At 46.6% G+C, this 25,751-nt stretch overlaps 1 protein-coding gene and 1 pseudogene across 7 annotated transcripts in view; one reads left to right on the plus strand and one right to left on the minus strand.

Moving 5' to 3' along the window:
• The window catches only part of LOC119172383 (uncharacterized), a 296,020-nt gene that overhangs the window by 173,716 nt on the left and 96,553 nt on the right, over window positions 1-25,751 (plus strand). For all 7 annotated transcript variants that reach the window (XM_075893680.1, XM_075893684.1, XM_037423449.2 and 4 more), the window contains 4 exons: window positions 365-694; window positions 4,995-5,195; window positions 6,102-6,255; window positions 22,151-22,681. In XM_075893680.1, the coding sequence (XP_075749795.1) occupies window positions 365-694; window positions 4,995-5,195; window positions 6,102-6,255; window positions 22,151-22,681 (1,216 nt within the window). The remainder of the gene's footprint in view (window positions 1-364; window positions 695-4,994; window positions 5,196-6,101; window positions 6,256-22,150; window positions 22,682-25,751) is intronic.
• Window positions 11,662-14,821, minus strand: LOC142814004 (uncharacterized; annotated as a pseudogene).

The following is a 25,751-nucleotide window of genomic DNA, read 5'->3' on the forward strand; positions in this document are numbered from 1 at the left end:
TTTCTTTTTAAATTTTATTTTGTTGTCATTGTTCTATTGAATGTTTAACACAAGACATGTCTCATTAAACAGCTTCTTGTGGCTTCAGAGAGGCTTGGTCTTCAATAAAAAAATGCATACCTGTGACCCCACGAATGCTGTAACATGCCACCTGCGCCTGAGCATGTTTGTTTCATGGCATTGCTTGGCTATCAAGGGCTGTTTGTCATGGCCTCTGCCACTGTCGTAATTTTTCCTGCTGGCCAAGGCGTCAGGATGTAATGTGAAGAGCACGTGGGCAATGTTGCATTTAACAGCTTGCGGATAGTTCTCACTGTTGGGAGTAGTACCGGCAACTGGTGTATTGACTGGTTTCATTTTTCAGCTGCGCAAGCTATGTCGGCAGCATAGCATGGTGATGCAGGAGTACCGCGCCAAGCAGCAGAAGTGGCAGCAGCACATGCAGCAGCAACAGATGCAACAGCAGCAGTTGCAACAGCAGCAGCAACAACAGGGTGGCCAGCTTCTGCAGAGTGCCATGATGCCGCAGGGCTCTCCCATGCACCACATAGCTGGTGGGCCTCCCATGGTGTCCAGCGCTGGGCCCACCATGGGGCCTAGCATGTCTCCCAGCATGTCGCCGGCCATGTCGCCCGTGATGTCATCCGCCATGAGTCCCATGGTGTCTGGCACCTCACACCAGCATGCAGTATCTGTAAGTGCATGTAATATTACATGACTTGCACTTCATCTTCGTTAGAAACGAACTGGTTTTCTGACTTATTGAGGACCTGACTAACAAGGTTTATTGGGACTTTTTTACGGCACCAATCTTTTAGGCAATATCTTTGGTGAGCATGTTTGTGTACAGTGGACTCTCAGGGAATACAAATACCTTAAGACAGAACTTCTGCTTAAATTGAACTGCCTTGATGCCATTGGTATTGTACCTATGAAATCTATCTCATCTCTCGGTCAGTGGAATTCTCCAAGAAACCTATTTTTGTCGTTCCTTCAGGTTACTTTTAACAAGACTCTACTGTAGTTTAAGGGAGCAGACTGGTCTTGGACATTTTTTGTTTATTTCTTCAGTGATCTCGATCAAACCGCTCAGAATTGTGCAGTTTTTCCTGCTAAATTCAAATATTTAATTAGTTTTCCTGTAACTCATCTTGTTCCTGAGATAACTTAAATTCACCCTGTATTGTTTAAGGCTGTCATAGAAAAAAAAGTGCTTAAATAAAGGGATATTTAAGATACGCCGTCATAGACTAATGACTATAGATTGAAAGTATGCACGAGTTTTTTTGTTTTTAGGCCTTTCTTGGTTATTTTACAGCAAAATGAATTATTCATTTTTAAAAGCAGTTGGAATCGTGTTATAATGTTAATAAGTAATATATTAAAAGGCCTGTGCTCTAAATTCTTCTCCTATACTTGCATTTTACACACATACAGGTTTCCATTGCAAAAAAAAAAAAAAGAAGTTGTACTTGCCCAAGCTGCAGAGGTATTGAGGCCTCAAAATTGAAGTCGTAAATTTACTTTTTTGAGAAAAATGGCAAAAAACTGTACACACACAGCTTTTTCAAAAAGCAACAATCGTGGTACACATGTTTTACGATCCTCGTAAAGGTGTTCATAAATTTGTAGCAGAGCTTCTAACACAGGTGCTGGCAAATTATAAAGAAGCCTCAAAGTCGGTTCCCCATTTTTTTGCAGGTTCTTCATGTTAACAGCACCGAGAATCTCGACAGTTAAACTGACATTACAAAAAGATTAACACTTCCTGGTGTGTGAAAATTTGCAGAGAGATATAAATATTCTTGCAGAAACCAAATATGTCAATTTTAAAAAATGAATTTTTGTCACTTTTTGGTCTCAAAGACAGTCTGCCCCCTTAAGGGGAGATGCTACTCGAAAAAGGTTTTTTTTTATTTCATAACCCAGCTCCTTGAAATTTTAGGTGTTAGTAAAGCTTGCAGTGCTGATTTCATAACTGCAATTATTTGTTTGATAGCTATAGTAGTTCCGGAGTTACTACAACTTTGATATCAAAATATAGTGTTTTTTGTGCACATAATAAAGCTTACTAAAAATTTTCACACAGAATTGCAAAATGGCTCATTCTGCTGCACTTGAGCAGTACAATACAGAAAAGTACCTCAAACAGAAAATTTATTTGCTACATTAAAAAAAAAAAATTAAAAGTACTAAATGCATATTTTACATCTATCAGTGTATCAAGTTGTGTAACAAAAAATCTGTGATGTATAATGCAACCTAAAGTAGATACTTGTATTCTAGAGTGGCTGATTAAGCTCTGTGCAAAATTTCATCAAGATAGGACTATTTTATGCCTAAAAAAGATTGTGCACAAGATGAGAGAATTACCTCAAAATGGAAATCGAGAAAAATGCATTTGAAAGTTGTAAATATGTTTACTCATGATTACACAGTGCGATTTGCACAAAACTTGGTGATATCATAGAAGGGACACAGCTAGAGCACCTAAAATTGTCCTGCTCCATATGTGGATCCTTCTCGCCGCTTGAGAAGGGAGTCATCAAGGCGCGCTTTCTTTGCCACGTTCCGCCGATGGGCCCTTGCCTCGGCTGTTTCACACGCAGACATTCTTTCGATTCTCCTCTGGTCGCGGGATTGGCCCAGGGTGATCAGTTGATCTGGTGGGACTACACCAAGCTCCTCTAGCACGTGTTCAAAGCTTGAATGTCCTTTATTGAACCACAACACGGCCATAGCAGCTGCAGTTTCCACTGTTGTCCGGGAGGCAAACTTAGTCTTCGGACACAACAACCAGATTTTGCTGTTCAAAGATTCTGCAGCGTTTTGGGTCTTCCCTTGGATACAACGCACCAGCAACTTTTCATCTGTGAGCCGCTTGTAAATGGGAAGCACAGCCAATCCTTGAGCCTTGGTCAAGATTGGTGTGTGGTCGGGTGGGGCCTCCCCAAGCGCTTCAGCTCGCCTATGCTTGCACCAGGAAGTCGCCCCTTCTGGACAGTATCGGTGGCTGCCTGCTGTGTTGCTCGATGATGAATGGAAATATGAGGCCCAGATGGCACGATGCATTTTCAGAATATCACCTCTGTTGTTTGTGATTGCAATACGGTAATAGTTCTGCAGCTTCTGAATTGTGCCATCTGTCAGCTTTTCCCCTCGTGGAAGTCTTGTTGGCAGTTTCCGAAGTGCAGTGCCTAGACGCTTGGCCACATGGTTTGTGCACTCCTCCTTGTCCACAACAGCTTCACCATATACCTTGGCCTCAGCGACAGCGGTATAAGCTTTGCTGTCCCCATCACTGAGGAACTTTGTGAAGCGCAATGGTGTTGTGTATGAGGATGTCCTGCCCCATATGCGCAAAGCTGCCTCAGTCTCCATGGCATGAGAGGAGCACTCTGTATTTTTTTCGCAGACAGGTGTGTGGAATGCTTGCCATATTTCTTCCTCATCACCCAAGTCCTAGTGCCGGCTACAGGCAAGGCAGTAATTCGATAGCACTTCAAAATCTAGGCACAAACCAGTGTCCACAGACACAGCAGTGCCGATGCCATTGTGGCTCTTGTGCCCTCTTTTTTGCCATGTGCCATCATACATGACAGCAACATCAGCCCCATCCACTTTCTCTTTAGTTATCATCCGCGCTTTCGCCAGGTTTTCTTGCACAGCTTTGGTAGCTGCAGCATGAACTTTTTTGCCAATTGCAATAAAAGTCTTATGATGCATAGGTATTGGCAGTCCAAGAATAGCGCAAAAACGCGACAGCTGTTCATGCCCAATGCCTATTGCACGCGCAGCCACAACTACCTTCACATTGACAGCGAAGCTGTCACGCGAGCTGCCGCTTCGGTAGCTCCAGTCATCACCGGCATCGGTGGGCTGTCTTTCCGGCAGAACACGCCGCGAACTATGCGCGGCAGAAACCACTGACTCAGGACACTCACTGTTATCACAGTGCAGCTCGAGGAACGAAGAGAGGCCCTTACGTTTACTTGCGGTGTCGCGAACGACGAGTCCAGCGGTGTGGCATGTTGGACAAACAGCACGGCTTACCATCGATGTCAGTGCGCCGATGTCACAAAATACTCCGCTCACAGAGCCACAAACACTCTTCGTTCTTTCGCTTTCGAACTGTTCAATCTTTTTTTCTGATGCGCTGATGAACTTGATCGCGGCGTCGATTTCGTCAAAGTTCCCGCAAGCCGCCGTATCCCCGCTGCCTTGATTAGGCCTAGTGGCCCGCGGCTCGCATTCTTCTACCGCTGCTTTGCGCTTCGGTTTACGTCGACGCCCTTGGTACTTGTTCTTGCTTGCAAACTTTCGTGCTCGGAAGTCTCGCTTCTTCGAGTTATCCATGGTGAACTCGGAAAAACGTAGAAACGCACGGCAAGTGCCGATCGTCGCAAGCGCTCAGCGAGCGAGGCCGATCAGATGTAGCCAATGGCGGCCTCGGTAGCGTACCATGTGACCGGTAGAGATGCGCGAAGCGGCTGCAGCTTGGCTGCAAACCGACTTGGAAACGACTGTTTTGTGAAATTCCTCACTAAAATACGAAACTAGGGGGACGCCTGTACACTAGAAGGAGCCTTGATCTACACCACCGAACAAACCCCGATGGCGGACGTCATCGTGTTGCCGAGTGGCGGATTTTCAAAAATAGCCGTCGGATGCGTGAATTCGCGACTTCGGCAGCTACCTTCACTAGCGCAGATCGACTTTTTACCACTTTCTCGTTTGAATTCAGCTATGACCTTTGGGGAAATGATAGTTGAATGATCAAAAGTGATTTTAAAAGCAATATCTCAAAAGTGGAAATTTTCGCAAAAAACGCGATTTTTCGACCCGCATCTCCCCTTAAATAACCTTTATCACTCTTGCATTATCTAAATTTCGCTCTGTCACGCTCTCTGGAAGATGGGTTACTGAACATTGCAACTGAAGTCTGCCTTTGGGACTGCTCTGGATGACTGTGGCACTGACGCTCGCCATTTCAGGTGTCCACTGGGGCCGGAGGCATGGCTTGTGGTCCCCCTCGATCCCCCATGCCACCGCCCTCTTCCCCAATGGGAGGCCCCTCCCCTTCCCCAAGGATGCCGCAGCCACCAACGTCCCCTATGGCCTCTCCCCTCCACCAGATGTCGCCACAGCTGCCTTCACCTCGCACCCCAAGGCCACCCGTCCACTCAATGCCGCAGGTTAGTAGAACTGCACTCTAACCTTTGCTATGCATTCTTTTTCACTTCGAGAGAGTAACGCAAAACTAGGCTTTGACATCCTGCGGCCGAACGGGGACAAAAACGTCTAATAGTGAATTCCAATGGTAGATTCTGAGTAGCCAACGAGTGTTGCACTGAAGCACTCCACTCCAGCAGAGGTTGACCAAAGGAAACTTGCCCCTGAAACACAGGTGCTCCACTGGGCCAAATGACCTGGGGGAATTCGTGCATGTCCGGTGCCGGAAGCTTCCAGCATTCCTCACATTTCGTGCTGTTTACGCCTCCACAGGCGCATGCCGAGAGAATAGTACAGACAAGCAGCTTGTTGCATTGGTCACATGGTATGCCAACGCTGCACATGTAGGAGGCACTTTTTAGTTCTTGTTGAATGCCACTGATCGCATAGTGCATCTGGCTCTGCTTAAAATCTGTCACTGAAATGTACAAGGAAGACTACCGACCTGGCAATGAAACAGACTTGCTCTGAATAGAGCACAAAAACTGCTACTGGATGTGCTCCGAATGCGGCAGTGGGATGCACCGTAGTAAATCTTATACAATATGCTGTAGCCATTTATTCTACTTATTTTAGCTTTAGCATAGCTACATTGAAATAACAAACTGCCCCCCCCCCCCCCCCCCCAACCCTATGGCAGGTTCTTGGCATCACCTGTGCTGTGTTTTTGGAAATTCATCACTGGTTGTGTGCCTTTTGATGATTGAGTGTCTGGGTTTTCTCATTGCAGATATGAATATGCTGATAACAAAATTATGATCAATAGCCTTTCAAAAGGGAAAGAATAGTCTTTCAATCATGCATTTTCTGACCATGCTGACAAGGGGCCTTTTCAAAAACTGTTTTTCGCTTGCGGCTGTTTTCTTCAGGATGAGCCCAGCATCATGGGAGATAGCTTCCAGCTGCGAGAAGGCATGGAAAAAGGCCCTCAGCAGCAGCAACAACAGCAACAGCAGCATCAGCAACAAATAATGTCAAGCATTGTGCAGGGGCTATTGACACAGCAGTCGCCACTTCATGAAGGTATGTTGCTGTATGGAAGCAAATTCATTTTTCCTCAGACATGCAGATTTTGTTTTTGCTCATAGTGTCAAACCACATTCAGATGACGTAAAGGTACATTTGGTATAAGCCATTATTTACTGTGGATGTCTGCAAAAAAAGCTTTAATGTAGCTTGCTTAAGGGGGGACGCGGCACTTCGGGACCGAAAATCAGCCAAAAAATCGAGTTTTCGCGGACCTTCTTTTCGCGTTCCCGACATCATTGCGCACCTATTTACAAAATTTCATAGCCGAATACCATCAACTTTTATCGTTATTCAACTTTAAAAAACCGAAAACGGGCGTCCTGCCCTTTAAATTGAGGGCGAATAGCGCAGGTTTCGGCTCTACGATACGCGGGAACTACGCGCTCGATCGGCGCCATTTTGGTCTTGTTTGAAAGAACGCGTTTTCAGCTGTTTTTTTTTTATTCAGTAAGCAACATTGAGCGTTTCCCCGGCTCGAAAAACGGGGCCTCAAAGACGAAGAGCCGCGCTCACTGCCATTGGCTAAACGGCGCACGTGACTGAAATGGCGCTTTCCGGTTGGCTAGAAGCTCGCGGCTTGCGCCTGCATACGCGACCCGACGCCATTTTGAAAGGGTTACCGCTGTGACGCCTCGAAATCGGCAGAGCACTCTGAAGCTTCTGATCGTATCGCCATGCCTGGAAACGCAAAAAAGTATCGGACCGTGCACGCATTTGGTCGCAAGAAACGCAAAGGTCGTGGGAGAAAGTCTACAAAGTCATCAGAGCCCTTGGTTGACTCCGACGAACGATGTGTCGACGCTCCGCGGCCGTTCAGCGATGGTGCGACCGAGCGCGTTGCCTCCGACGACGATGACGGTGAAGCGAACTCCGGACGACTACGAATCGACGCCAAGGTGGTGACAAACGCCGAAGTTGAAGAAAATCATGCCCGGGAGAAAGCGACGCTCGACCGGCTTTCATCGGCGCCAGCAACTGCATGGAAAATTGACTTTTTCACCGCGAGTTGTAGCGAGGCAACCGCACAGGACTCGGACCACGCTGCTCCTTATCTGCTTATGCATCTAGATATTCTAAACGCGATAATGGGTGCCTTGTGTTGCAAAGCCTGCCACGGACCGGCTACGATCGTCAGAGGGGATCGGGACTACGGACTTGCCGTGAAAGTGCTAGTGCAGTGTGAAAGGTGCGGCGAGATCGCGAATGAATGGACTTCGCCCCGCGCGAACGGCACGAAAACGTGCAATCCGTTTGAAGTAAATCTTCTCGCTTCGAGGGCGATGGTGGCTACCGGCAACGGCCAAACGAAAATGAACGATATTTTCGCAACAATGGGCATCTCACACCGCGGTATGCACCACAAGACGTTTCAGCGGCATTTGAAGAACACGCTGGCACCCGCTGCAACGCGAGCGGCTGAGTCCGCTATGAGCGAATGTGCAGAAAAGGTTAGAACAATTTATGATGACTTGTGCTTCGGCCACCGGGGCAATATTGCCGTTAGCTACGACGGCACGTGGAAGACGCGAGGCCATTCTTCCCACATCGGCGTGGGCACAGTTATCGAATTATTTAGTGGCTACGTGTTGGACTACGTCGTTCTTTCCAACTTTTGCCTAAGCTGCGAGGTGGGCCCAAAGCCTAGTAGTGAGGGCTATCAAGAATGGAAGGCTAACCACAAATGCCAAAAAAATACGAACAGCAAAGCGGGGCAAATGGAAGTGGAGGCGGCTCTAATTCTATTTCAGAGGTCGCTTGAACGCCATGGCCTGCGCTACACAACTATGCTGTCTGATGGAGACTCTAGGACATTTTGCGCCATACAAGACGCCAAGGTGTATGGTTACATTGACGTGCAGAAGGAAGACTGTATTAATCATGTACAGAAACGGATGGGCACTGCATTGAGAAACCTGGTGCAGAAACAAAAGTGCGATGGGAAAAGAGGCCTTGGTGGGAAAGGCAGGCTCACAGGTGAGCTGATCACCAGGCTGAGCACATATTATGGCCGGGCTCTGAAATCGCATGAAGGTGACGTGGGCGAGATGCAAAAGGCTGTGATGGCCACATACCGCCACGTCACCTCCACTGATGAATGCTCGGTCCACAGTCTGTGCCCAGCTGGTGAAACTTCATGGTGTCGGCACAATGCCGCAAAAGCAAAGGGTGAGCCCGACCCCAGGCATGCCTACAATCTACCGAAAGACGTGGCAGAGGCATTACTACCGGTTTATACCCGGCTTTCGGAAAGAGCCCTGCTTCAGAGGTGCGAACGCGGCAAAACGCAGAACTCCAACGAGAGCCTACATTCGGTAATCTGGAGTTTGGCCCCCAAGGAGCACCATGCGTCCCTGTTCGCTGTTGAAGCAGCTGTTGCAGAAGCAGTGCTGCGCTTCAACACGGGCAATTTGAATTCTGCAACGGCAATCTTAGGTGAAATGGACATGAATGCGACAAGTACTGGTGCCAGGAGAGCGAGAGAAAAAGACCACCGTCGCAGCATTGTCTCCAACAAGAAAAGAACAGCCTCATTGGAACTCCGGAAGCTAGTGAAGAGGAGGCATGAGCACAGAATGCATTCAGACTATGCTTCTGGTGCGTTTTGAGGTTGTCTTGTTGCATCTTCTGCAATAAAAATGTGTGCCCACGTTTTTTCTCGATTTCTCAAAACGACAATTTTCATGTGCTTCCCATTATGCCGGAGCAATATCTCTTGTTCTATCTGGGTTATCATTACGATTTCTTTTTTGTTTCGAAGATAAATGCAGGGGATGTGTCGTAAAGTAAGTTTTATTGTAATAATTTTTGGAGAAAATTCTCTAAATGGATCTTTTGTTTCAAGTGTAGATGGGGAAATTTTTCATGTCATATTCAACATCCCACAACTTTGCTTCGAAATAGCCCAGAACAATGATTTATACTTTATTGCACACTGTGAACATACCGAATTGGTTCTATAGGTTGCACATCAATATCCAAGTTACAGTTAATTAGCTAATTAGGCCTTAATTGAAAAAGTCGCAGTTCATTATATCTTTAAAACTAATTGTCACAGCAAAAAAAGAATTAGATTTTTGAAATCAGCAGTAATATCTACATTGGCTCTCCAAATTTGACTGAGGTACTCGCAAAAATAAAAGAGTTTTTGGAAGGTGTAGCATCCCCCCTTAAGTAAGATGGCCGTGATGAGCCTATTGTTACAACTTCGCATCATCTTGTCATGCATGTGATAGCAAGTCAGCAGGGCTAAACCACAAGTGGACTTTCATAGTCGTTAAAATGTAATCATGAGATCAGTATAGATGTCAGATATTGGAGTTATGCATACGTGTAGTGCCTGCCACCTGTCGGAGCAGTATTGGGTAGTTCAAAATCAGACTGTCTTGCACTGTTTCCTGTGTAACCAAGTGCAACTAGCAAGTGCAAAACAACAATTGAGATGAGTATTGCCTGTGTTTGTGCACTAAACACTTGAAGAAAAAAAAAACCTACAAATTTTTTTCTGCTCATAGAGACGCCACTAAACCGCCACGAAGTGCCTGCTGGATCGCTTGCCAGAACGATGGCGAAAACAAGAGCAGACGATGCAACTCTGCACGCTAGGAAGAAACGCCATAATCAACTCTGTTATCGCGTTGTAAATTGCCACGAACATGAAGGACTGAACCATACTGTTCATTGAGTTTTACCAATATCCGTAGCTGTTGTACTAGGCAGAACGGCAAGAGCACTGGATGTGAGCCTTCGCGAACGTTTTGGGTGAACGAATTACTATAAAACCCCATTAATTCAGACTTCACTAGACCGGAGAGAAGGTCCTAATTAAACGAAGGTACGAATTATCGCAGGTACGAACAAAACACTTGAAAAATGTCTCCTACACCATCAGACCTTTATTTCCTAGAAAAAGTCTGTGATCCCGGTTTGCTTCACAGGCGCATTGTGCGACGAAGTCACAATTTTGCGAAATTCCTGCAGGTGGCTTAATCAGCACACACTGTCCGAGGAAAGCATGCATACGTCCTCCAAAACGGCCAATGCATGTGCAACCTCTGTCATAGTGTGGCATGGACGCTCGTCAGCACCAATTACGTTCTTGTCAGCTGATGCACCAATTACGTTCTTGTCAGCTGATTCCCTTTCGCTGTCCAAGACTTCGGCAATGATATCGCTCTCGGTCACTCTGCCGGCCACGTCAACATCGCTGTCAATTGTGAAGTACCGCATTTACTCGCATATTCCTCGCACTTTTTTGGCAGAAAACCGATGCAAAGTTAGGGGGTGTGAAAATTACGCTGGGAAAACTTTCCACGAAAACGTACAGTGCAAAAAGAAAACGAAGTGGCCGCAAATCGGGATTCTCACACCAGCAACTAACAGCAAGCTTTGAGAAGTACTAATTAAAACTTACCCCAACATTAAAAGCACTGGTTCAACACAAGGCAAGATTTATTTGAGAGACTAAAAGTGCAAGCAAATAGTCGAGAATTAGAATACCATACGCAAAGCTTCTGGGTGTTGCGGCCGTAGCAGTAGCATTCGTCGTGCAACAGGAGCCCTCACAAGGTAAGCGTAGGGCGTCAGTATTGAGCTGGTGGCTATTTAATAGAATCGTCCGCAGTTTCCTTCTGAAGGAATAAAGTTTACGATCAATCCCAGTTTTAGGCACACGGCAGGCCCAACGCGTCTAGATGGCTTTCAGCTGCCGTCACCAGTAGCGAACACAAAACTCGTAGACTCCGAAGGGCCAACCGGCAGCCCTGTTGTCGTTGTTTAGTGCATGATCTATCACTTTCAACTTGAAAGCAGCCGTGTAGCTTCAGTATCGCCCCCATAGCGTGACAAGATTACCAATACAACACACAAAACACGCCGCAACGCGCACTTGCCACTTTGGCTTGGCTTGGATTGGATTGAATCTCTGTGCAGTAATAGTACGAATGATGCTTAAGAGATGGCGCCAGATGATGCGCGCTATTATCATCAGTGGCTGGAACGAGCAGATGACATTGTTGCGGCAGTTTTTGGGGGTGCTATAATTACTCGAGGAAAAAAAAGAAGTCATATTTTTGTTGGGCAATTTGGGGGGTGCGAGAATAATGCAAGTGCGAAAATTAAGCGAGTAAATATGGTAATCGCCCAGGGGCACATCAGCTCGCATGATGCTCACATAGCGGCCGTCTTGCTCTTCGCTAGTTTCCTCATCGGCCACCACCCTCGGATCAGCAGCGTCGTGCACGAAGCCACTGTGCATAAAGCAGTTTGAGACTACTGCAGGCGGTGTGCTGTTCCACACGTATGCCAGCATGTGGATTGTGCTAAGCAGGCTTACTTTGTACTACATGCTTGACTCCACGCAGAGCAACATCCGCTCGAGTACCTGCCGTCGATAGCGGCTTTTCACAAACTGTATGATTCCTTGATCATCGGCTGCAGGGAAGCCGTTGTGATCCGAGGCAGGAATAGCAGTTCAATGTTCTCGAGCCCTGACACCTTCGTGTGCCCACTACAGTTGTCTAGCACGAACAACATGTTCTGAGCCTTAGCCGCAAAGCGGCGGTCGAGCTGACGCAGCCAGGCTTGAAAGAGTTCGGCAGTCATCCAAGCCTTTCTGTTGAACCGGTAGTCGACAGGCAGCTGCTTGATATTCTTGAAACATCTTGGCTTCACAGCCTTCCCAATCACCAACAGCGGCCGCCGCTCTGCGCCAGTAGTGTTAGCAGCCAGAAGAACTGTCACACGCTCTTTACTTCATTTTTCACCAACGCACGGGTCCCCCTTAATCGTCAGACAGAGCCTTATAGAACAGCGCTGTCTCATCAGCAATGAAGATGTTGCATGGCTCGTACGTAGAAAGGCGCGTGGATAGTCCAGACCGCCAGTCCTGCCCAACACTTTCATCAACCGTACCTCTTTCACCACACACATTGCGAAACACCAGCTCGTGTCGCTTTTTGAAGCGGTCGAACCAGCCTTCCGACGCACTGAGGGAGTCAATGTTCATGGTCACCGCGAACTTGTCTGCTTGTGCACAGATAAGGGAGCCGCTCAAGGGCAAATGCGCATCGCGCAAGCGAGACTGCAATCCAGCGCAACAGTGCTTCTTCTAGCTTGGGATGCGCTGCCGTTCGAAGCCTTTTCCTTTGGTCGCCAAACATGCCCCCGTCATACGCTTGCATAATCTGCTCTTCGGTCTTCACGTAAGTGCTTAGCATGCTTTTCTTCACATTAAACTTTTTCATCAGTTCTTATCGAAATGCTCCCGCTTGCAACGGCTTCAATATTTTCACCTTCGCAGCCGAATTCTTTGCTTTATACTTCGTCCTCATCGCTGCGGGAGTTGGGGCTGTTGGGGCCCCAGGAGACGGAGAGGAATTCATCCCGGCATCGCTCGCACGGTGGTCATGCACACGCACGAAGTTGACAACACAAACACACACACACACAAGAAAAACGCACAGTGATAAAAACTAAATAAAACCGGCAAACTTTTCAAAAAACAGCAAACAGTAAGACTGCAGATGGCACTGATCACGTACAGATAAATAATTGTAAGCACACTAGAGGTGAGCCACCCAACTCAACCATCACGCAAACGTGTTCGTTGTGCGAGAAACAAGGAAAGGCAAATCCGTGGGTTGCCCGTTGCTAATGACAGTAGCGATGCACTGCCTTTAATTTTGCTTGTTTTAACTACCATGTGTTTTTTTTTTTTTTTTGTGGATGAAGTATTGAATCTTGGAGGCTGCAATCCGATCCCAAAGTTGTTTAAGTGCGCCGTCAATTTGGCCGGCCGAATTCGCTGCTGCTTCCTTGTCGTGACTCGGCTGTGGTCGGGCCATTGAATTAACCAAAGTGCGGCCGAATTTGTCCCAAATAACGAGTTTTCAGTCATAGAACAATGTACATTTTGGACAAGACCAGACGTCGTGGCCGAATTAGCTGAAATTACAAATTAATGGGGGTTGAATAAATTATATTTTACTGTACTCGTGTTTTCCATGGCCAGTCACATGAGAAAGTGCGATAATGTTAATATGATAATAAGACTCCTGTTATTGTTTTAAGAAGCCTTAACAGAAAACTATAGTAACCTTGACTATGAAGCTCAGGAATGCCTTTGATCATGGTCCCCGCTGTTTATCAGTAAAGGCAGATTGGTTACGTGTGCGATAAATATTGCGTACAACGCGGCCTCTCATAATCTGAAGTGGTCATCATCAGACAGCATCGCACACGTACATTTTGAAGACTCAAAGTTTTGGCTTTGATTAGCAAATGCTACCACATGTGTCATACAAGTAAATAGCAAAAAGTTGGTCGTAACTATTTGCAGGTTATTCTTACCCGTTGCCTCCGCAATTTCCAGAGCTATCTTTGTCTTGCCTTTGGTTGTACCCCGAGAAACTGGACGCACATGTATGCCTATTTGCAGAATATACAAATGGAATACAACCATCAACAGAACATTTTAGGGCGCTTAATAAAACGGTCCAACGGTCGGTAAGCGAGAGATGGAGCGAGAATGCGACAGAAACGGCAAAAATCGGCAGGGCCATTCATACCTGACAAAGCAAGCTTCGTACCACTGATCGTAAGATACTGTATTTACTCGATAATAGGTCGAACACGAATATAGGTCGACCCCTATTCACAATCAACTCCTCTTAAACGGAACTGGAAGGGGATCCATAAAACTGTTCCATTTCTCAGAAGTTTCATTTAAGCAAAGTACACTTATTTAGTGAAAACCTTTGTTCAAATTGCACGAACCTCACCGTAGTCATGAGTATGAGTAGAAGAAAAAAAGGAGTAAAAGGTGGTTTGTTTGGCAAGCTTGAGTTGTTTTTTTCACAAGGTACGCACCCATGCCCGACAAACTAGCCAGAAATTTTGGACAAGCCTCATTCTCAAAATAGCGCTGTAAAAGTTCAACAGCCTCTCTAGCTGACCGGTCTGGTGGCACCACTGCACTGGCAATATTGTCATCACATTCATCACTGGAAGGTCGATCCTCATCTTGTACTTCAGCAATCATTTCCTCAACAGTCTCCTCACGACAGGTACGAACATTTTCATCAATTGATTCGTATTCCTCCAAAGTGAAAGGGGCAGAGGGTGCGATCTCGCTGAATTCTGCCTCAATGTCGGCATCAACAAGGCTTTCTTCTTCATCAGGTACTGCTTCTTGCACTTGAAAACCAGCTTGATGAAAGCATCTGCGTATTGTTGTTGCCTTCACTTGCTCCCAGGCATGGGCCAAAATGTGGATGGCTGCCAATAAATCTATGCTGTAGCATTTCCCACTGTCTGCACAAAGCAGCAATCAATGGAGCAATTGTCTGCGGTAATGAACTTTAATGTTCTGAATAACCCCTTGATCAATCAGCTGGATCAGTGCCGTTGCATTGGCTGGCAAGAACTGCACAGTGATGACTTGGAGTCTTTCAACCTGACCGTGGGCTGGGCAATTATCCACGATGAAGACAACCTTCCTGCCTTGCCTCGTAAATCTTGCGTCTTCCTTCCATTGCCAGTTTTTGAATATGGTTATGGTCATCCACGCTCTTCCATGCGCATGGTACACAACGGGAAGGTGTCAAACGCCTTTGAAACAACGGGGGTGCCTTGATTTTCCTATTACCAACAGCTTATATTTCTCATCTCCTGTCATGTTTGCACCTAACAGCACAGTGATGCGATCTTTATTGTGTTTTCCTTCACTACAGGCTTCGCCTTTGAAGGTGAGAGTCTGATGCAAGCGCCTTATAATAAAGACCCATCTCGTCGACGTTGAAGACGTCTCGTGGCTCAAAACTCATCAAAATTTTCTTAAGCCGCGCCTCTTTTCAGTTGGTGCAAATATCCCTGTTGACTGCAGCACTCTCACCTGAGACTGCTTTGAAGACTAGGCCATGTGGTGTTTTGAAGCGGCTGAGCCATCCGTCGTTTAGGACGAAGTTCTCAACACCCATTTGCATGGCGATCTCTCGAGCTTCCTGCTCGAGAATTGGTCTGCTTATGGGCAAATGGGAACTTCGTGCACGCTTGAACCACAGAAAAAGAACTTTTTTTAGTTGTTCATAAGGCATCGTCTGCATCCTCATCCGTTTAGATGTAAAGGTCCCGTTCTTTAAAGCACGCGGCCTTCAGTCTTTTCTCTGTCTTTGCAAATCCGCAACAGCGTCGATTTTGCGATGTTGTACTTTTTTCGCCACCTCCGTCTTGGGCAAGCTGCTTCGATCGAGCTCCTGAAGAATTTTCAGTTCTCATTCAAGTGAGAGTGTATGGTGCAGCCGCTTCCTTTCCATCAGGCGGAATAACACTGTAATCTACCTCACTTAGCTGCACGAATAGGCCTAACACACAACTGACTCGCCGACTCGGTTTCCACAGCCACCACAAGCGAGAATGGCTACTGGATTGGCTTGTTTCAAAATGTTGCCATGGTTACGAGACTACCTTTGGCCTTAGCGAGTCTATGCTGGGTTTAGAGTTTGTGCCGTTTAACCATAGGTGACCAGTAAGCACTGTTTCGATTAACCGATGAATTTTATTATGCAAGTCGTAGAAATCCAGTCATATGAGCCCATTTAGTTGCGTTAATGAGGCATTTTCGTTTAAGCGAGTTTCGTTTATTGGTAGTCCACTGTATAGCGTTCTACGAGAAAAGAAAAAAGTATATATTCGAATATAGGTCGACCAATGTGTGTTTTATTTTTTTAGTTTAGAAACAAAGAAACTGAAACGTAGCTCACCTTTATTTACATAACTCAGCACCCTAATCGCTGCCAGGGCCGTCATCTTGTAAGATGTGCAAGATGATGTCATCGGATTCTTTGCAATCGTCCGCAATTTCCCAAACGGCATCGTCCTTGCTGCCACCGCTGCCAATTGCTGGGCTGCGAAAGGCACGGGGCCGACATTTGCATGCAAACAGACGGTCCCGCTGCTTTCGCCAACCCCTAATCAACATCTCATTTACACAGAACTCACGCTGCACGACACAATTGCTCGAGTCCTGAGTAAAAAGTGTCAATTGGCACTTGAAGTCACCTGTGTAGCTCTATCGATGTGACATCTTCGCAACCGCGCACAACTAAATGGTGGTGGTGTTTAGATGAAGAAGGCGCCCAATTTCTGCAGCCTGGTAAGGAGCCAGCGCAGCGCCTAAAGCAAATGCGAAACGGCAATCGTACAATGAACAACGTTTATCTCCTTGACGAACAAAGAACGTGCAAGGCAAGGACTGCGAGGCCTCAGGCCAGTGCCAATGCAACTGGTCGCCAGAAGGCACTACCGGAAGCATGGCTAGCGGGCTAGGGAGTTCACAGCCAACACCTAGGGAAATTGTGGGTTTCATCGCAAACACGGCAGAGTGGCTGCATTTCGTGGGGGCGGTACGTGGCTCTTGCATAAATTTTTTTCTCAATTACTTAGGTAGTCGAAAAAGGAGGAAGAGGGTCTTTATTTCAGATTTTATGGTATGTAGCACACGTATGCACCAGGAACCGCTTGAAGAACAGCAGGTGGGGCAGTTTAACGCCATAAGCTCGGCGCTTTTGGTTGGCTTGATCGTGAATATAGGTCAAGATTCTTTGGTCACGAATATAGGTCTATAGCTGGTTATGAACGACATTTTAGGACAAAAAAAAAAAGGTCGACCTATATTCAAATAAATACAGCACACTGCTCATGTATCTGCTTCATCGCGTTGACATATTGTGTATTTCCAAATTTAATGCATTAAGGCATGACAGAATGCACGTCAGAGTGCTTGCCTCGAACTGGATGTCATGCCATGCATGTTTCTTTTGCGAGTTGCAGCGAGCTGAAAGAACTAAACATTTTTTGCATTGTACCATCGTTCGCTTTAATGAGCTTGCTACTTTTCTTAAGCGCAGGTGGATTGATGGAAGAAACCTTCCAGGCTCTTAATTTTCAGGAAAACGCGCCTCAACACCAAGGGCTTCTATTGCAACCTATGCACACTCGCTTGTGGCCGGCTCTCCTTGCACTACCCAGTTATGGCCAGGGCGACAATGAAAGCATCGGTGGTGGCGTTTTTCGCAGCGCTACTTGGGCAGAGTCTGATGATTACATAACATATTGTCTCAATTGGCTTTTTTAGGAGGGCTGTGCGAATGTCAAAATTTTGGGTGCAAACCGTATTCGAATATTAAATTCCGAATAATAATCAAATCGAATATTTTTCGAATAGTTGTGAAATATCTGTGAATATTTTTCCAATACTTTGAAGTGAATTTACAGAAAGAAGATAGCAGAAGATCTATATGCACATTCTTATGATATATAACCATGGAAGTGTTTACTATAGCTAGATCAGTGCAGTGCTGGAGGGATCATGTTCCCTAGTTGTCTCAAGAAGGACGAGGCGGAATTGTATTTATACATAGTTTGGTACAGCTAATGTGGTGTCACAACACTTTTTACGCATCAGAGGAAAAGGCTCAAGAAAGGGAAAGAAAACCACTGGTTTGTGGCACAAAGCCACGAGGAAATCCTTACCAATTTAGCAGAAAGAAAACCTTCATAGTTCACGAAAAATTTGTCCTGCCTCGAGGTCCTGTTCTTGGAAAGAAAGGAAGCTTTTGAGACTAGTACCCTGAACCAGGACCACGAAGCCACAAGGAGATCCTTATGGATTTCCTTGTGGCTTTGTGCTACAAACTGGTGGTTGTCTTCTTTCCCTTTAGTAATTCTTCTGCCACCTTGCAGGATTTTGCAGAACTCGTTTGTAGAAAGGAAAAGGTGCCCCGCTGCAGTGGTCTAGTGGCTAAGGTACTCGGCTTCTGACCCGCAGGTCGCAGGATCGAATCCCGGTTGCTGTGGCTGCATTTTCGATGGAGGCGGAAATGTTGTAGGCCTATGTACTCGGATAAAGGTGCACGTTAGAGAACCCCAGGTGGTCGAACTTCCGAAGATCTTCACTACGCCGTCTCTCATAATCATATGGTGGTTTCTCATAATCATATGGTGGTTTCGGGACATTAAACCCCACATATCAATTAATTATTATCTTCCAAAATTTTACAGGCCGAACTGATTTGGTAGGCATCCTACCCAAATTTCATGTCCCAAACAGCATTAATTGAAGTCCCCGCTCTGCTGCGTCATCATCGCCATGTCGGAACCAGCATTTTCTTGAGTCAACGCGTTTGCAACTGTAACAGATTTTGAAAGGCAGCTTCGCTGCAATACGAGGGTGTGATGGGGTGTAGCATATCAAAATTTTGAAGGGGCCGCCTTCATTTTTATGTGACGCCATTTGTCTTCGAGAAGTCCAAATGTTTCGAATAGTAAAATTCTGGTGCGAATCCAATTGAATGGCTAGCGCCATTCGAGGAATGTTCAAAAGTCTGTATATTCACTCACCCCTATTTTCAAGTTTAACTACTGTAATATTATGATTAATGAAACAGAGCATGATAATCTCAATTTCAGACTTTGATAGAGTAATAGCTCATTAACTTGTACTAGCTGGTTTTGCGAAATTTGGCTAAGTGTAAATTTTCAGTGGCAGTGAACTATTTCCTATATGTGCCCTGTCTTCATCGCCTTGTGTCTTAAATTTTCTTGTCAAATTGAGGACATCTCGACGGAGAGTGGACATCGAGCTGTTTCAGAAGTTTCGCACAAAGCTGTTTTGACTACTCCAAAGCAGGCACTTTTGCTCACCATAAAGTCACAGTGCGGTGGAATCACAATTTTGTGAGGCAACACTGGTGTGTCATGTAGAGGAACATGTCTCTGCATGACATGTTCCAGAGAAACAGAGGCCCTGCTTCCCTGCATGTTCCTCTGGAACATGCAGAGAAGCAGGGCAATATGTAGTACACTTGATGCAGGTCGATTTATAATCAGGGGTGAGATTTACATTATTATTTAACTTTTTTCTAATGCACGCGACGTGGATTTATTTGTTGTCAGTGTGGTGCGGACAACTAGAGCATGAGTGGTGCAAGGATGGCACTGCCTGAGATATCAAGGCGCTGATGCTGTAAAGGTTGCCTTATTGAAAGAAATGGAGAAAGCAGGCATTCGTCAACAATTTTACATCCCCCTTGTCCAAGGTATTGTGCTTTTAACAGTGGCATATACAGTGAAATCTTGTTAATTCGACCCCCGTTAATTTGGAATTTCGGTTTATTCGGCCACGACGTCTGGTCCCATCTAAAATGTACATTGTTCTATGACTGAAAACTCTCATTAATTCGAACGAATTCAGCCGTGCTTTGGCTAATTTGAACGCCCGACTGCAGTCGAGTCACGACGGGAAGCAGCAGCGGATTCTTTCGGTCAAATCGACGGCGCACCTAATCAAAACTTTGTCCATGGGTAGTACATCTCGGAGGCACCAAAAAACACACACACACACACACACACGCAGCGCACGCACGCACGCGGTAGTTTTTTAGTGCTTGAAAATCCGGCCTCTAGTCATCAGCAACGGGCAACCCACGGATTTGGCTTTTCCTTTTTCTTGTGCGTCGAACACGTTTGCGTGACGGTTGAGTTAGATTACTCACCTCTAGTGTGCCTAAAAGAATTTATCTGTACATGATTAGTGCTATCTGCAGTCTTACTGTTGGATGTTTTTTGAAAAGTTCGCCGGTTTTTATTTCGTTTTTGTTACCGTGCATTTTTGTGTGTGTGTGTTTGTGTTGTCTACGTCTTGCGCGCATGCGCGACCACTGCGCGAGCCACGTTGGGATGGCTTCTGTTCAGTCTCCTGCTGCCCCATCCGCCCCAACTCCTGTAGCGAAGAGGGCGAAGTACAAAGCAAAGGATTTGGCTGCGAAGGTGAAAATATTAAAGGCGTTGCAAGCGGCATCATCTCGAAAAGAAGGGATGCAAAAGTTCAATGTGAAGAAAAGCACGCTAAGCACTTAAGTGAAGAACGAAAAGCAGATTATGCAAGCATATGACGGGGACATGTTTGGCGACCAGAGGAAGAGGCTTCGAACGGCAGTGCATCCCAAGCTAGAAGAAGTGCTGTTATACTGGATTGCTGTCTCACACGATGCACATCTGCGCTTGAGCGGCCTCCTTATCTGCGCATAAGCAGAGAAGTTCGCGGTGGCCATGAACATCGACACCTTCAATGCATCGAAAGGCTGGTTCGACCGTTTCAAGGAGCGACACGAGCTGGTGTTCCGCAATGTGTGTGGTGAAAGAGGTGCGGTTGACAAAAGTGTTGTGCAGGACTGGCGGTCTGGACTATCCGCGCGCCTTTCTACATACGAGCCGTGCAACATTTTCAACGCTGATGAGACAGCGCTGTTCCATAAGGCTCTGCCTGAGAAGACAATCGCATTTATGGGGGACTTGTGCGTCGGTGAAAAATGAAGTGAAGAGCACGTGACAGTTCTTCTGGCTGCTAGCATGACTGGCACAGAGCGGCTGCCGCTGCTCGTGATCGGGAAGGTTGTGAAGCCAAGATGTTTCAAGAATATTAAGCAGCTGCCTGTCGACTACTGGTTCAACAAAAAGACTTGTAGAACTGCCGAACTCTTTCAAGCCTGGCTGCGTCAGCTCGACCGCCGCTTTGCGGCTAAGGCTCAGAACATGTTGTTCGTGCTGGACAACTGTAGTGCGCACACGAAGGTGTCAGGGCTCGAGAACATTGAACTGCTATTCCTGCTTCCGAACACAACGGCTTCCCTGCAGACGATGAACGGGGGAATCATACAGTTCGTGAAATGTCGCTATCGACGGCAGGTACTCGAGTGGATGTTGCTCTGCATGGATTCAGGCAAGCAGTACGAAGTAAGCCTGCTAAGCGCAATCCACGTGCTGGCATACGTGTGGAACAACACACCCCCTGCAGTAGTCTCAAACTGCTTTAAGCATAGCGGCTTCGTGCACGACGCTGCTTATGCGGGTGTGGGGGCCAATGAGGTAACCGGCGAAGAGCAAGACGGCCGCTATGTGAGCATCGTGCCAGCTGATGTGGCCCTTGGCGATTAGTTTGCAATTGACAGCGATGTTGCCGTAGCCGGCACAATGACCGACAGCGATATAGTCGTTGAAGTCTCGGACAGCATAGGGGAATCTGCTGACAAGAACGTAAGTGATGCTGACGAGCATTCACGATACACTATGACAGAGGTTGCGCATTCATTGGCCGTTTTGGAGGACATATGCATGCTTTCCACGGACAGTGTGCACAGATTAAGCCACCTGCGGAATTTTTGCGAAATTGTGACTTCGTCGCATATTGCGTCCATGAAGCATACTATGATCGCAGACTTTTTTTAAGAAATAAAAGTCTGATGGTCTAGGAGACATTTTTCAAGTGTTTTGTATGTACCCTGGGTTAATTCGTACCCTCGGTTAAGTCGTACATGCTCTCTGGTCCCGTAAAGTCCGAATTAATGGGGTTTTACTGTAATACACTTAGACCTCGATATAGTGAACGCAGAGATAATGAAATATTGGCTATAACAAAGTAAATGAAAAATAGCCTTGGGATAGATACAGTGTTAGGAATATACCTTTATAACGAATTTCATATATAACAAACTTATTCTTGTGTAAGATGCAATTTTGTTATAGTGAGGTTTGAGTTTAATAAGCAGAAGGTGCTCTGATAGATTTCAACATACCATATATACATCATTGTACGTGAACCCATCTTACTTCAAAGTTGATACCAAAACTAGTATCACCTATCATCGCAGAACAAGACATTGGGCATGCTGTAGCATGGTGACAAAATTATGTTTGCTTTCTAGTTTTCCAGTATTTACAACTTCATGTTAACTAGGTACTAGTGTATTTGGCTATTTTGACAGCTCGCGATTTCAGGTGCCCTAGTGACTATGCAGCGCAGTCTATATAGGCTATGTGTTGTTTTGTTGCGCAGGAGATCTCGATGACTTCCAACATCAGCAGTCACAGCAGCAACAGCACCATCAACAGCAGCATTTGCAGCAGCAACAGCACTTGCAACAGCAGCTACAGCAACAACAGCAGCAGCAGCAACAACAACAACAACAGCAGCAGCAGCAGCAGCAGCTACAGCAACAGCATCAACAGCAGCTACAACACCAGCAGCAGCAGCAACAGATGCAACAGCAACAACAGATGCAACAGCAGCAGCAACAGATGCAACAGCAGCAGCAACAGATGCAACAACAGATGCAGCAACAGATGCAGCAGCAGCAACAGCAGCAGCAAATGCAGCAACAGATGCAACAGCAGCAGCAGCAGCAAATGCCGCAGATGCTGATGAAGCGAGAGGACGGTTCGGCAGGCCCTCCGGTCAGTCATGGTGTGCGCATGGTCCCCCACATGGGAGCCAGGCCTCCTTTCCCGCAGCACGAGGGCCAACAGGTTGTGCTGCATCCACGCTTTCCCGGAAACCTGCCAATACCTCGCTACCTCAGCCGCCAAGGTATGCAAGCCTGCTTCAAACAGCTGGGCCAGTTCGTGCATTTTTTGTCTGGGGTGTACCAGTGCTCTGCAGCCATTAGCTCATTGCAATAGTGGCAATGAAAATTCTTTTTTGTACAGTATAGCCTAGATGAAGTAAAAGGGGGACTTTATATCACTATATCAACATTTTATTATAGAGAAAAGCTTTAATGGTTATGCTTTTGTTTTATAAGAAAATAAAGTTACAGTGTCCCTGTCACAGTATGGTGCAAAAAGTGGGAGCATGTCAGTGTAATTTGACATACAGTCGAGTCCGCTTATAACAAACCTGAGCGTGACGCGGCATCTGTTCGCTGTATCCCGAAGTTCTTAGTAAATGAAACACAGCTTTTAAAAAAATTGTGAGTGAAAACACTAACTTTTTTTGCCCCCAAAAGTCCGCGATGCACGTGTTTCGAAAAGCAGAAGCGATAAGGGCGGTCTCGAAATCATTTAAAACCGCAGGGTGCTCGTTCGCCGAGGCCCGCGGCATAAGCTGCATGAGGCACTGGCTCCAAAGTTTCGTCGTTCTCGCAATCTGATTCCTCTAAATCGCTCTCACGACGTACTTAATTCGCAATGTCCCAATCCGTGCACAGTTCTGCAGTGTCGGCATCATCATCGGCCGTAATTAAACCATCGCAACAGAAGTCCCACCCGCTCTCCCAGGTCGGAGTCGACGACGCGTGGCCACAAATCGCCGCCGCAGTTCAGCTTCAGGCTCGGCATCGGGCCCGATGTCGACGTAGTCGGCCTCGCGAAAACAGTTTCGCGCGCATGTAGTCGTCACCGCCGCCCACGAAATATTCACCATCTCCACAGCTGAATATAGGGATTCCCGAGGCGGCAAGTTGGCTGCCAGGTAGTCAACAGCTATGAGCAAGCGCTCCGCAACCTGGCCCCTGAAGCGCTGATTACGCTCAAGCCAAGCGGTCACAGTTTCGACGTTTTGTTGAGCGGCACGAAAAAGCGTGCTAGTCCTCCCGTCAGCCATCATGACCACACACGCACACCAAGAGCGAGCAAGACGCACACACGCGACACACATGCCAGAGCGCGTAGAACAGCTCTAGGCCCGTTTCCAGTTCGAAAACGATACTAATTCGAGCCAGCGTGGTGGGTGTCGCAGAGCGGTAGAGACGGGCGAAGGGGTTGTGATCAAGAGAGGAGAGCAGACTTGCGAGAGAAGGGCAAGGAGTTGCGATAAAGAGAGGGAAGGATGCGGCGGGAGGGCGACCTTGAAAACCAAAACACACGGGAAGGAGGCAGGTTGAGTAGCTTGCTTGAAAGGTCCACGAAACTCGCACGTAGAAAAACTTGAAAAGAGTGCATGGCCACCTGAATCGGTGCGCGTGGCGGTGTTCGAAGAATCGGCGGCCGTTGCCAAAAAATTGTTTCGTTGCGCCGGCGGGTTTGCGTGGCCTCACGAACTTCGATATTTCGCGATTCGTTCGCGCAAATTACCAGTAGTTTTCGCGCTTCCGCATGCGCGCGGAAGGCATGCTCAGTCGATTGCGAAGTGAGCAAAAACAAGTCCTAAACACGAAACTAATCGCAAATTATCAGAGTCGATGGGGTAGCGTACGCGCGTGCACTAGACGCAGACTATCAGATACAGTCAGTGGCTGACAATGTTGTCAAATGGCCTGGTCACTCCAGGCCGGCGACGCCGACGACAGTACCAGCGATCAAAAACAGGGTTGAAGGCCGACTGGTCTTCGAAAGATTGGTGGCAGTGTGAAAACACGGGCCTCGTCTGGCGATGCGGAGTACTCAGGCTAGCGGGGGGGGGGACAAAGGATGGAGGGGTGCGTAACAAAAAACGGTCGGGGAGAGCGGCAACTAGAGGGGCACGGAGGCAGGGTCGGCATTTTACATTAAGAATGTATGGGCACCTCGCCGATGCCTTATCGATGGTCGAAATTGGTTTCCCTGGAAGTCGGCAGACCGCTGACTCCGTTCGCTGTAAGCGATCAGCAGCGCTCTGAGAGGTTCGTTGTAAGTGCGATTTTGTGCCATTGAACCAATGTATATTTTGACGGTCACGCGGATATTGTTCGTTTTAAGCGAAAGTTCGTTTTAAGTGGGGCCGTTATATGTGGGCTCGACTGTATTCTAATGACGATAGCTATAGCACGAGAACAAGACGACACAGAGACAAGATGGACACAAAAGACCATACCAACTAGTCCAAGCTGCCACACTTCTAAATGTATTTTAAGATTGGTGGGATCAGTAATTTCACTTAATTGGTCAAGATCTCTTGTGACAGCTGCGACATTTGATGATGGCAACAGAAAATGAAGCCAAGAAAGACATAGAGCACCTCATACGTAGTTTTAAATGGTATTAAAAGTACTTATGACATTAAGAGTAAGGAATCACGGTACACCAAAAAGCAACATTGCCATTGGTCGAGACCGAACAGGCAAACCTTCGAAAGTTGTTGGTTTGGTCACGACTAGTTGTTAAGGGGAAATGCGGGTCAGTTTTTTTCCAAATTATCGATTTTTTGTTTTAGCCTGTTTTGATAAGATTAGTACCTCTACTGTTATGAAAAAAATATTACAGGTCCAGACTTAACTGGAAATGCTTTAAAATTGCATCTAAAGAGCACAGGGTGCCTGTTAAAAGGGGGAAAATAATCAGTCTTCGAGTACCTTGCCCCCGATAATGTGCCGCCGCTCGCCATTGTTGATCGCATGAGTCGAAAAGTTGAGCCTCACTCTTCAAATACTAACAGTTTCTCTCGCTGATGCAGCGCAAGAAATAATAAAAAGAAGCACTCTTCGGCGTGTTTTTCAGGGACCGCCATTGGCCGCTACGCGCCTGTATGTGCTGTGAAACCTATTTGCAGGGTCCATGTCTTGTCGAGCAGCACAGCTAAACAATGCTTTTCTCGTGTAATTATCTCTCTTATGGCTGAAAAAAGGCATTGCTCGCAAGTGAAAGCCGTTGTGTGGCGCGCTTTGTAGGAATAGGCTATATGAGCAGCTGATCCGATTTGCGGCAGTTGTTGGCTTGCAAAAACCAATGCATCGAAAGTCATT

The sequence above is a fragment of the Rhipicephalus microplus genome, chromosome 4 (genome assembly GCF_043290135.1).
Source record: "Rhipicephalus microplus isolate Deutch F79 chromosome 4, USDA_Rmic, whole genome shotgun sequence".
In the NCBI taxonomy this organism is placed as follows: Eukaryota; Metazoa; Arthropoda; class Arachnida; order Ixodida; family Ixodidae; genus Rhipicephalus; species Rhipicephalus microplus.